This window comes from Armigeres subalbatus, chromosome 1 (genome assembly GCF_024139115.2).
Source record: "Armigeres subalbatus isolate Guangzhou_Male chromosome 1, GZ_Asu_2, whole genome shotgun sequence".
Classification (NCBI taxonomy): domain Eukaryota; kingdom Metazoa; phylum Arthropoda; class Insecta; order Diptera; family Culicidae; genus Armigeres; species Armigeres subalbatus.
In genome coordinates this window covers 248,465,405-248,478,438 of record NC_085139.1, presented here as the reverse complement: position 1 = coordinate 248,478,438, position 13,034 = coordinate 248,465,405, and the positions used below count along the sequence as shown (strand labels likewise).

The following is a 13,034-nucleotide window of genomic DNA, read 5'->3' as shown; positions in this document are numbered from 1 at the left end:
TCCGAGACGATTTGGACGATAGCCGATAAAACGGCGTTCCAGCCAACTTCATCTTTACACATCCTCCGAACTAGGTTGTCCGGGGTAGTGTCCAGATCACATATGGCAAGCATGTGGTCACGCATTGCGCGAAAACGTGAGCACACGAACAACACGTGTTCCGCCGTTTCCTCTAAACCTGCACACACCAAACACTCGGGCAAGGCCGAGCAAGCCAGCTGCGTTACCTGCACTGTGATTTTGCAGCACGCTTAAACCCCGAGCACATCGAACCCCCCATGGGGTGCCTGCTGTTTACAGCTTTGCTGGAACAAATCAAGCAATTGGGAGGGTTCGTCATTGACATTGTCCTGATGATGGGCGACATCGCACCCGAAACCGGTCAACAGATAAGGTAAATTTTAACTTGTTGACGATTGTAAGAACTATAAGTGTTATGTCTTGTCTCGCGTCGCATTTCTTATTAGTGACACTATAGGTCTATCCAAGGATATTATCGATCGTTTAGTAATTTGCGTTCGATCATTTAGTAGTTTATCAATAACTCATTCCAGAAGCTGAATTTCAAAATGTGTTGTATGGTGGACTTTTAGTGCGAAGGTTTATCTACAACTTTGCCGAATGGTTTGCTGTTGGAATTCAACTAATAACGGAGTTATAGCGCTAGTTGCAGTAGCTTTAACTAAATGATTGGAATTTTGTTATCATTTAGTCTAAGTTACTGAAACTATAGCTATAACTCCGTTACTAGTGGAATTCAAACAACGAACCATTTGGCAGAGTTGTAGAAAAACCTTCACACTAGAAGTCCACCATACAACACATTTTGAAATTCAGCTTCTGGAATGAGTTATTGACAAACTACTAAATGATCGAACGCAAATTACTAAATGATCGATAACATCCTTGGGTCTATCTCTAAATTTCAATAGTCAAAATTGATTTTTCAATAAAAATACACTGAAAATCACTTTTCTTCAAATAACTTTTTGTATAGATTTTCTACAATTTTCAAATGTTCTACAATTTGAAGCGCTATAAAAAAATACACGTTTTGCTAAAAAAAACATTATTTTTTATCACTTGTATGTAAAGAGATATTTTAGATTTCCTTGCAAAAACATTCATGTTTCAGTACAAAAAATCTACAAAACGTCCAAATTTGTGCAAACCAAATTACCCCTATTCAAAACTATAAGGCTAACGCTATTTTATCATGGAAAAATCATTTGTCGCTCGTTGTCCCTTCTATGCCAAAACCTATGAGAAAAAATCAGTAATAAAACTATTGTACTATGAAAAATGCTTTCAACGGTGGTTGATATAAACGGCGGTTATTATAAAATCATGACTGGTACGAACATGCTACGGCACGGCAAATGCTGGGTAAAGCGTACCATTGGTACTTCGCGTACCTGAAGGAATAAAATAGACCCCATCTCGCGGTCCTTAGCCTCTTACCCAGCAACTCCTATCCCTACCTCCCCGTGGTGCTGGCCGGGATACGAGCAACCTTAGGGAAGATCGGGTAACCAACCCCGGTGGGAACTATGGTCGTATGCTGACAGGGAAGGGGGGTTTACCCCTCTCCGGAGGTGCAAATCTTTTTTTGTTAAATATCTTGGCTGTGCATATGCACAGCATATGTTTCGAAATGGACAAATTGATATGAAATTTGCGAAAAAGAATCCACGTGTCTTGGAGGGACTCGAACCCTCAACCTCCTACTCTCTAGATAGGCGTGATAACCCCTACACAACAAGACCACTTAAAGGTCACGTTTGCGGAAAAGCCATCAGAATCCGAGTACCAACCTCCACCGCGGTTAGCTCTTTTTTGCAAATTGAATATCTTTCGGATGCTTGATTTGCCCAATCTCCACATTTGCTTTACTGTTGTATATCCACAGCCAAGCGAGTGCACCTTGTTTATTAAACGAGAGGATCGCACTCCATGCCCCCCAGCAACGGACTGGGCGGGACGGTATAGAATGCGAATTCAATCGCACTCTGCTGTGCCAAAGGCTTGCTTGGCTAAAGCATTTGATGAGTTTGATTGCCTTTACGTAAACGGTCGCGTGTACTCAGACGACTAATGACGGTGAAAGACCGACACTTGATTACAAGATATTTAACAAAAAAATGGTTTTCGTACGGCCGAGTTGCCGAATAATATGCAATTAATTGTGGTGCAAATCTTATTGAGCGTCTGTTCTCCATGTCAGGATCGGCTCACAACAGCGTCTGTTCTCCATGTTAGGGGCGGCTGATCATCGTCCGAGTGCCAGCGAGGGACTCTAAGTGAAACTGTGCACCATGGTCCACCGGGAATAAGGAGGAATGGTCCTCCGGAAATTTAGGGGGTTTGGTGTCAGGCCCTGCAAGCCAGCCTTTAAAAACATAAGCAACGAACAATCAACAAGAGAGTACGGACCGGAACCATCGGCGAAGACCACCGCGACGAAAAGGGACTAGCGATTGGAAACTCGGTTCGTGGAACTGCAAATCTCTCAACTTCATCGGGAGCACACGTATATTTGCCGATGTGCTCAAGCACCGTGGTATGTGACCGTGGATTCGGCATCGTAGCGCTGCAGGAGGTTTGTTGGAACGGATCAATGGTGCGAACGTTTAGAGGTAACCACACCATCTACCAGAGCTGCGGCAACACACACGAGCTGGGAACAGCTTTCATAGTGATGGGCGATATGCAAAGGCGCGTGATCGGGTGGTGGCCGATCAATGAAAGAATGTGCAGGTTGAGGATCAAAGGCCGGTTCTTCAACTTCAGCATAATCAACGTCCATAGCCCACACTCCGGAAGCACTGATGATGATAAGGACGCATTCTACGCGCAGCTGGAACGTGAGTACGACAGCTGCCCAAGCCACGACGTCAAAATCATCATAGGAGATTTGAACGCTCAGGTTGGCCAAGAGGAGGAGTTTAGACCGACTATTGGAAAGTTCAGCGCTCACCGTCTGACAAACGAAGACAAACAAAGCCTACGGCTAATTGATTTCGCCACCTCCAAGAAGATGGCCATTCGCAGCACCTACTTCCAACACAGCCTCCCGTATCGGTACACCTGGAGATCACCACTGCAGACAGAATCACAAATCGACCACGTTCTGATTGATGGACGGCACTTCTCCGACATTATCGACGTTAGGATATATCGTAGCGCTAACATCGACTCTGACCACTATCTGGTGATGGTTAAACTGCGCCCAAAACTATCCGTCATCAACAATGTTCGGTACCGACGACCGCCGCGGTACGACCTAGAGCGACTGAAGCAACCTGATGTCGCCACTGCATACGTGCAGCATCTCGAGGCAGCGTTGCCGGAAGAGGGTGAGCTCGATGGGGCCCTCTTGAGGACTGCTGGAATACAGTCAAAGCAGCCATTAACGACGCAGCGGAGAACAACGTCGGGTATATGGGTCGAAGTCGACGGAACGATTGGTTCGACGAAGAGTGCAGACAGATTCTGGAGGAGAAGGACGCAGCGCGGGCGGTCGCGCTGCAGCAAGGTACCCGGCAGAACGTGGAACGTTATAGACGGAAGCGGAGACAGCAGACCCGCCTTTTTCAGGAGAAGAAACGCCGCCTGGAAGAAGCGGAGTGCGAGGAGATGGAACAGCTGTGCCGTTCTCAAGAAACACGCAAGTTCTACCAGAAGCTCAACGCATCCCGCAAAGGCTTCGTGCCGCGAGCCGAAATGTGCCGGGATATGGATGGGAGCATCTTGACGGACGAACGTGTGGTGATCGAAAGGTGGAAGCAGCACTACGAGGAACATCTGAATGGCGCTGAGAGTACAGGCAGTGAAAGTCAAGGCAGCGGAGGAGATGACTACGTCAGTTCAGCGGACGATGGAAGCCAACCAGCCCCCACCTTGAGGGAAGTTAAGGATGCCATTCAACAGCCAAAGACCAACAAAGCCGCTGGTAAGGATGGTATCGGAGCTGAGCTCATCAAGATGGGCCCGGAAAAGCTGGCCACTTGCCTGCACAAACTGATAGTCAGAATCTGGGAAACCGAACAGCTACCGGAGGAGTGGAAGGAAGGGGTTATTTGCCCCATTTACAAGAAAGGCGACAAACTGGAGTGTGAGAACTTTCGAGCGATCACCATCCTTAATGCCGCCTACAAAGTGATATCCCAGATCATCTTCCGTCGTCTGTCACCATTAGTGAACGAGTTTGTGGGAAGTTATCAAGCCGGCTTCGTTGACGGCCGCTCGACAACGGACCAGATCTTTACTGTACGGCAAACCCTTCAAAAATGCCGTGAATACCAGGTCCCAACGCACCATCTGTTCGTTGATTTCAAGGCGGCATACGACAGTATAGACCGCGTAGAGCTATGGAAAATTATGGACGAGAACAGCTTCCCTGCGAAGCTTACCAGACTGATCAAAGCAACGATGGATGGTGTGCAAAACTGTGTGAAGATTTCGGGCGAACACTCCAGTTCGTTCGAATCGCGCCGGGGACTAAGACAAGGTGATGGACTTTCGTGCCTGTTGTTCAACATTGCGCTAGAAGGTGTTATGCGGAGAGCCGGGTGTAACAGCCGGGGTACGATTTTCAACAGATCCAGTCAATTTATTTGCTTCGCGGATGACATGGACATTGTCGGCCGAACATTTGCAAAGGTGGCAGAACTGTACACCCGCCTGAAACGTGAAGCAACAAAAGTTGGACTGGTGGTGAATGCGTCAAAGACAAAGTACATGCTTGTGGGCGGAACCGAGCGCGACAGGGCCCGCCTGGGAAGCAGTGTTACGATAGACGGGGATACCTTCGAGGTGGTCGAGGAATTCGTCTACCTCGGATCCTTGCTAACGGCTGACAACAACGTTAGTCGTGAAATACGAAGGCGCATCATCTGTGGAAGTCGGGCCTACTACGGGCTCCAGAAGAAACTACGGTCGAAAAAGATTCGCCACCGCACCAAATGTGTCATGTACAAGACGTTAATAAGACCGGTTGTCCTCTACGGACATGAAACATGGACAATGCTCGAGGAGGACTTGCAAGCACTCGGAGTATTCGAGAGACGGGTGCTTAGGACCATCTTTGGCGGTGTGCAAGAAGACGGTGTGTGGCGGCGAAAAATGAACCATGAGCTCGCCCAGTTCTACTGCGAACCCAGTATCAAGAAGGTAGCTAAAGCCAGAAGGGTACGATGGGCAGGACATGTTGCAAGAATGCCGGACAGGAACCCTGCAAAGATGGTGTTCGCTTCCGATCCGGCAGGTACGAGACGGCGTGGAGCGCAGCGAGCGAGATGGGCAGACCAGGTGCAGAACGACTTGGCGAGCGTGGGGCGTATCCGAGGAAGGAGAGATGCGGCCTCGAACCGTGCATTGTGGCGTCAAATTGTTGATTCAGTGTTATCTGTTTAGATGTTAACTAAATAAATCTGAAAATCTCAAAAATAAAGATAACAAAAAAAAAAAAAAAACTAAATAAATGAAATGAAAATGAACAAACATGCTACAATTGAAAAAAAACCTGATTGATCCACCTAACAGTAATAATGTTTTTCTCGTGCAATCAAAATCTATTTATGATACGCGCAAGAAACTTGTAAAAGATTTTCCTGCACAGACATACATACAAACATTCATACACACATGCACATATAAACACAACCTTAGTTTGTGAAGTTGAGTCGTTTGGTACATAATATTATGAGTCTTCAATTTCCTGATGAGTAATTCTCGCTGAAATCAGGCCACTATTTGCACGAGGTGCTTAAAAATGCCTAAATTTATATTCTTTCGTAAACTTTCGGCGAATATATTAAGGATCCGAGTTAAATTCTTCAGAAAGATGAACCCCTCGTTAGTTATACACAAAATCATTTTAATGGACCCCTCGATTTTTGTCAATTCTTGACTCACCAAAACTGTCATAACTCCAACATTTCTCAACCGATCTTAGAAATCAGCATATCGTTGAAAAGAGGTAGAGTGCATCATCAATTTGCAATAATAAAAATATAAGCAGCCGTATTGAATCTGGCCGCCATCTTGGATTTCTTTTTGAAAACTATTTTTCCGCCAGGTTCGCAACCATCAATTTTGAATATTAATACATCGATGAAATACTTAGCTTATATTGTTTATTCTGTCCGAAAATCTCAGGTGTATGTTTTTTCTATCAAAAGTTATGGATCCTCAATATACTCGCCGAAAGCTTTCGAAAGCATATAAATTTAGGCATTTTTAAGAACCTCGTGCAAATAGTGGCCCGGTTTCAGCGAGAATTACTCTGATAGAAAAGTTGTTTTCAAGTGAAATGATAGCCGCTGCAGCTTAGTGTACAAGAGAACAATAATAAAAACACAATCGAAACGATTCCAAAACAATCTTACTAATATAAATAAGTAAGCCTTTTGATAGAAAAAACAACTCTGTTTCTTCGGAATATGGAAAAAAAATCTATCCTATGCTAGTACAAGAGAATGTAGCAGCAGCAATTGTAGCGGTGATTGTCTCTTTTGTAATAACATTTTGAAATATAAAATAATTGAATTAAATTTTGAAATTTAAAAAATGGAATACATATATACATGTATCTATTTCATAAAATTGGAAACAGTTTTTTTATGTTTTGAACGACACCATAACGCACAGCTTTAGTGAACTGGTTAAAAATTAAATTGCCATCCATTACGCTTACGGTTGTACCATGGAAGGGACAACGAGCGACAATTGTTTTTCCCATGATTTATTAGCGTTAACTTTATAGTTTTAAATGGGGGCAATTTGATTTGCAGAAATATGCATGTTTAGTAGTTTTTTTGTACTTAAAAAGTACACTTTTTGCTAGAAAATCCCAAATATTTCTTTATATATAAGATATTAAAATTAAGTTTTCTTTATGCAAAACGTGTATTTTTTAAAGCGCTTCAAATCATTGAACATTTGAAAATTGTTGAAAATCGACCGAAAAAGTTATTTGGTGAAAAATGATTTTCAGTGTATTTTTATTGAAAAACTAATTTTGACCATTGAAATTTTAAGATAGACCTGTAGCGTCTTCAGCAAAAAAACTCTTATGACTTTCTCTACAAAGTGAATTTTCGAAATCTATAATGAAAAAAAAAAATTTGTTTATCACTTCTAGGTGGATTAATTACAAAACAGACACATCCAAAAAATCAAGAATATTAAAGGGAATTATATTGCGGAACAACCAATAAGTCTAAAATGCTTTTTTTTATACGCCAAAATAATTTAGATCACGTTTTTCCTTGAAAGAAAACAGTGTGCGTCGATGTAGCGATGTTCGTGGTTGCTGTACTCCGTGCTTAAAAGCTGTATCACCGAGCTTTTAAGGGTGGCCGAGTTGTCTTCTCTCTTAAAATATCTTGCGATTGAGTGGCAATGGACAGTATCAACTGAGTGGAGAATGACGTGTGCAGTATACGGTTCCCTTCAACACAGGATCCTGTCCTGTGTTCTCCGAATGTCTTCTTCTTCTTATTGGCATTACATCCCCACACTGGGACAGAGCCGCCTCGCGGCTTAGTGTTCATTAAGCACTTCCACAGTTATTAACTGCGAGGTTTCTAAGCCAGGTTACCATTTTTGCATTCGTATATCATGAGGCTAGCACGATGATACTTTTATGCCCAGGGAAGTCGAGACAATTTCCAATCCGATAATTGCCTAGACCGGCACCGGGAATCGAACCCAGCCACCCTCAGCATGGTCTTGCTTTGTAGCCGTGCGTCTTACCGCACGGCTAAGGAGGGCCCCGAATGTAGATGCTGCGAAAGTAGCGACTCGCGGTAAATAGCTGCCTGCACACGGTGGCAAGATGACAAGATGCCTGCCTCGGTACAGGCAGCTTCAGCCTACATTAACCTATCGTCGATGATTACTTGAACGACCAGAAGACGGAGACCCCTGTTGCTAGCCCTATAAAACATTGAGAGAGTCTGGATTAGGCTGACTCTAGTATGACAGTTGGTTTTCACGGACCGGATGTGAGGAAGTTGGGAATAGGATTGTCTCCTTAGTTCAATATTGGGCCCTGACAGCTGATGCTCACCTCTACAGACATGGTCACGAACATGCAGCCTCATTACTCACTGAGTGAGTCGTTTTTAGCACTTAGCACTAGCACTCACATACGATGGATCTAGCCTACTTTGGCGAGAATCAGCCCAAAATCAATCTCCCGTGACCATGACCCAATTACTGCCGTAATCTGAAAAAGTGACGTTTACGCCATTTTCCAAAATTGGTGTTAACGTAGTACTCGAGCTCTTTAACAGAAAAATGGAAAACATGCATGTTGTAAAATGGCTGTTACGTCACTTTTCCAGATTACGGCAGATTAGTTCCCAGCTTTATCGCGGTCTACTCAGATACTCCCCGGTGGCGAATCTGTCCTATTCTGACTGGAAGTTTTTTCTTCTTATTGACACAATATCCCCCACTGGGACATTGCCGCCTCGCAGCAGTTCATTAAGCACTTCCACAGTTGTTGAGTTATTATTGAGTTATAATTTTTAAATTCGTATACCATGATGCTAACACGATGATGCTTTACGCCCAGGGAAGTCGAGAATGGGCTTCGTGGCCGTGCGGATAGAGACTTTCATCGTCTAGACGCATGTGCTATGTTGTGTGGGTTCGATTCCCGCCCGGGTAAAGAGAAAACTTTTCGCGATCGAAAAATTCTCCACTGATGTTAAGTGTCCAGTCTGTACGACTTCTGGTCGAAGACGGTGTCCCTGTCTTTCAATAAAATTTCCAACCCGAAAATTTCCTATAACGGATCGGGAATCGAATCCAGCCACCCCTTCAGTGGTGTCGCTTTGTATCCGCGCATCTTACCACACAGCTAAGGAAGGCCCCTCAACGGTCGACGGGAAACTTATTTTGTTTTTATTTTTCTTCAGAAAAAAAGCGGAATATGTATGAATAAATGCCAAAAAAAATTAATTTGATGTTAATAATAACGACCATCTGACTCTATCCTAGACGTGCATGTTTGATCTTTCTAATGTGCCAGCGTTTCAGCGTTGCCTTTGTGTATGATAATTTAGATTACTTACGAAAACTTAAACCTATTTATTTTAATGCATTGTCGTTGAATGGAAGTGTTTATCCGTTCAATGACTCTGCTATTAATTCACTTTAACCGTCTAATCAGGACCCTTTATAAGCAACTAAGACAGTTTTGTAAGTCAAACACAAACTGGAAATTGCATTAGTTCCAATTTCCAATTCACCTAATTAAGAGGATAACAAAGTAAAACAATTCCGACGCCACTGCTCAACTTCCTAAATAAGCATTCACCGCAAAACAGAACACCCATCCCTCCGCTCCAGACACCAGATACCATGCCATGTTTAAAAGCTAGTGAAAACCCATAATCTGGAAAAATTCTATATTTATCCTCGGGTTCATTTTCCTTTTTCTCTTTCCATTTCCATTTTCGTACACAGGGAAAACGATGAAAAGCCAATACCCGCACCGGCAGCAGCAGCATCAAACCCAACCTCGACGGCGCGTGGTTTCAGTAACGGTAGCGCAAGTCGAGGGGACCCATCGTCGACGGGGATCAAAGGGACGACCGCCCTCGCTCCTCCGCCGTCAACCGCAGAGGAAACTCCGGCGAAGAATGCCGTCAAAATCAGACCGACGACGACGACGGCGGTGGCTGCAGTTACGGTTAAGGTTGGTGAAAAGCCATTGAAGGAACCATTAGGCAAGGCGACAGCACCAGCGGGATGGCGGGGAGCGGACGACGAACTGTTCAACAGCAACTTCCGACTGCACACCAATCTGGGAAGAATGCATCAGTCCGTTGACGTGTGTCGGATCAACAGTATGTTCGGTGGCGGGAAGCAGCTCGCCTCGTCGTCGTCGCTGCTGTCGTCAGTTGCACCGGGAAAGCGATTAAACAATAACGAAGTGGATAGCAAAACTGTCACCATTATTGGCGATAGCAGCAGTAACAGCTTGGCCGCAAGTACCGGTGATCTGCGCACCATCAACAGGACTATTATTGCCAAAGGCAACGGAAACGGCAACGTGATTTACAACAATCTGCGGGGAACCCGCGCAGGAAGTGCAACAGATCTGCGGAGAAACCCGCGAATGGACTTGGTAGAAGTGGGATCGACGATGATGGACCCGAAACCGCTGAAGGATATCAACCACAATAATTTGTCGAAATGGAGCGCCGAAAGGTAGGTTAATCGTGTGGTGGGCAGCCAAATCGAGCGGGAAATTAATTTATGGAGTTGCGATACACGCTAGAGAAAATTGGGTAAAAATGAAACGTGAAATTGGATTAACATGAGATGGGAATGTGATGCAATGAAATATTAAATGGATATGGACTTCAAAAGGTTTAACGTTCTGAAGGTAATGGTGTGTGATCGCCATATAGATTGATTAGTTTCACTCAAGTTGTTAATATATTTTTGGAAGTTCAATTATGAAATCATAGCAACTACAAATGAATAAATTGTCAAAATATCACCCCACCAGAGCGGATGGCTGTTTCGCATAAATATCTTGCATAATCTGTACGAAATTTTGGCATATACAAATTTGAAAATTTTAATACAATCATTGTATTAAATAAAATCATATAACTATATATCTGTAATCTGTCTGTTTCTGTAAAAAGCTTATGCCCAGATTTTATACAAAATATTAAGATTTGTTTCGTTGGCGTATTTTTTTTAGCTGTATTAGAAGGGTGTGTATTTATCATTGCATCAAAATCAACATTTACAGGAATATAGCATTTGATTCAGTCCAACGAATTGAGAATAAGCGAATCTATAAAGTGGTAGATGTGGATTCGTGTCCCTCCAAAACACGTGGATATCTTTTAGCAAAATTAATATAATTTTGTCCGTGCTTTCATACGAGCTGTTTCGTAAATTAATTTGTTCGTAGTCTGGTATCTCTGAAAGATAATAACAATATAGGCAATACCATTCACGTAATCGTTTTTTTTTTCAACAACGGGTACAACAAAGATTTAACGAAATATTTTAATTTCACAACCAAATTCATTATTTACTAGTCAAATTACCTCTCTCGTAATATGCAATCTTTGCCAGTCTTTGCTTTATGTTAAACAGGGGTACCGTTTTGACTCAAATTCTGAACATGATTCATATTCCGAACACTCGTCACACTCGTGTTGAAATGGCCATTTTGGTTTTATTTGTTCAATTTTCTCTATAGGATCTTGAATTCGTTTGTAATCTTAATCCGCAATGTAAAAACTGGTGAAACATTTAGTTTGAGGGCGCTAAAACGCCAGTGTTCGGAAAATGAGTCATGTTCGGGATTTGTGCCAAAACGGTATTATGATTTTTATTTCTTGAACTAATTTTATTTGCTAATTATCTAATACATGCATTCATTTCTTAAACTAGGTGTTCCGTGTTTTCTCAACATTATCACCCTTATTTGCTATGTTACATTTTTTTGTTATTATTAATACATTTCAATTGCCTCTGGCAGTTAGGATTTTTCCTCTGGTAGAATTGAACCATGTAGGAATTACATTGTTTTTAATTTAAATTAAACCTAAACTAATGTATACTAAGGGTATAAGAAGCTAATCGTTGCAATAGAACAGCGGTTCTCAACTTGGGGTACATGTACCCCTGGGGGTACCTTCGCTGGCCCTAGGGGGTACCTCGGACAAAAATGCGTAATGGCGGACAGATTACAATTTCAATCAAAATTCATTTATAAAGATTTGATTTTTGTGCATTTTCTATTTCAAAAATTTATATTGTACATAATATGTAATGCGATCAATAAATCCCAATTGACACAACCAGCACAATGTATGAAGGGCTGCGGAACTAAATATCAAACGAACAAAACGTCGAATGAATAAAATGATTTTTTTCACTAAAATTTGATTGCTTCGTTGCAAGAGAATTAGAAGCATCATTTTACGCATCTCGGAAGCCTTCTTCCAAGCAGCTCGAAAGCTTCCTTTCAAGAGGCTAAAAGCCTTCTTTCAAGTGGTTAGGTTCCCTTCTTTCAAGAGGCTCAAAGCCTCCTTTCAAGAGGTTTGGAAGCCTCCTTTCAAGGGGCTCAAGCCTCCTTTCAAGAGGTCCGGAAGCCCCCCTTTCAAGAGGTCCGAAGCCTCCTTTAAAGAGGCCAGGAAGCATCGTTTAAAGAGGCTCGGATGCCTCCTTTCAAGAGGCTCAGGAAGCCTCCTTTCAAGAGGCTGGAAGCCTCCTTTCAAGAGGCTCGGAAGCCTCCTTTAAAGAGGCCTGGATGCCTCCTTTCAAGAGGCTCAGGCCTCCTTTCAAGAGGCCTGGAAGCCTCCTTCAAGAGGCCTGGAAGCCTCCTTTCAAGAGGCTCAAGCCTCCTTCAAGAGGCTCCAGCCTCCTTTCAAGAGGCTCAGAAGCCTCCTTTCAAGAGGCTCAGGAAGCCTCCTTTCAAGAGGCCTGGAAGCCTCCTTTCAAGAGGCCCAGCCTCCTTTCAAGAGGCTCAGAAGCCTCCTTTCAAGAGGCTCAGAAGCCTCCTTCAAGAGGCTCAGCCTCCTTTCAAGAGGCTCAGGCCTCCTTTCAAGAGGCTCAGAAGCCTCCTTTCAAAAGGCCTGGAAGCCTCCTTTCAAGAGGCTCAAGCCTCCTTTCAAGAGGCTCAGAAGCCTCCTTTCAAGAGGCTCCAGCCTCCTTCAAGAGGCTCGGAAGCTTCCTTTCAAGCGGCTCGGAAGCCTCCTTTCAAGAGGCTCGGAAGCCTCCTTTCAAGAGGCTCGGAAGCTTCCTTTCAAGCGGCTCGGAAGCTTCCTTTCAAGAGGCTCGGAAGCCTCCCTTCAAGAGGCTCAGAAACCTTCTCAGAAGAGGCTCGGAAGCCTCCTTCAAGAGGCTCAGAAACCTCCTCAGAAGAGGCTCGGAAGCCTCCTTCAAGAGGCTTGGAAGGATCCTTTCAAGATGCTCGGAAGCCTCTTTACAAGAGGCTCGGAAGCCTTCTTTCAAGAGGCTCGGAAGCCTCCTTTCAAGAAGCTCAA

General features: G+C 43.6%; 1 protein-coding gene across 4 annotated transcripts in view; it reads left to right on the top strand.

The window, feature by feature from the left end:
• The window catches only part of LOC134206483 (nuclear pore complex protein DDB_G0274915-like), a 114,735-nt gene that overhangs the window by 95,075 nt on the left and 6,626 nt on the right, over window positions 1-13,034 (top strand). For all 4 annotated transcript variants that reach the window (XM_062682205.1, XM_062682202.1, XM_062682203.1 and 1 more), the window contains exon 6: window positions 9,481-10,227. In XM_062682205.1, coding sequence (XP_062538189.1) covers window positions 9,481-10,227 — 747 coding nt within the window. The remainder of the gene's footprint in view (window positions 1-9,480; window positions 10,228-13,034) is intronic.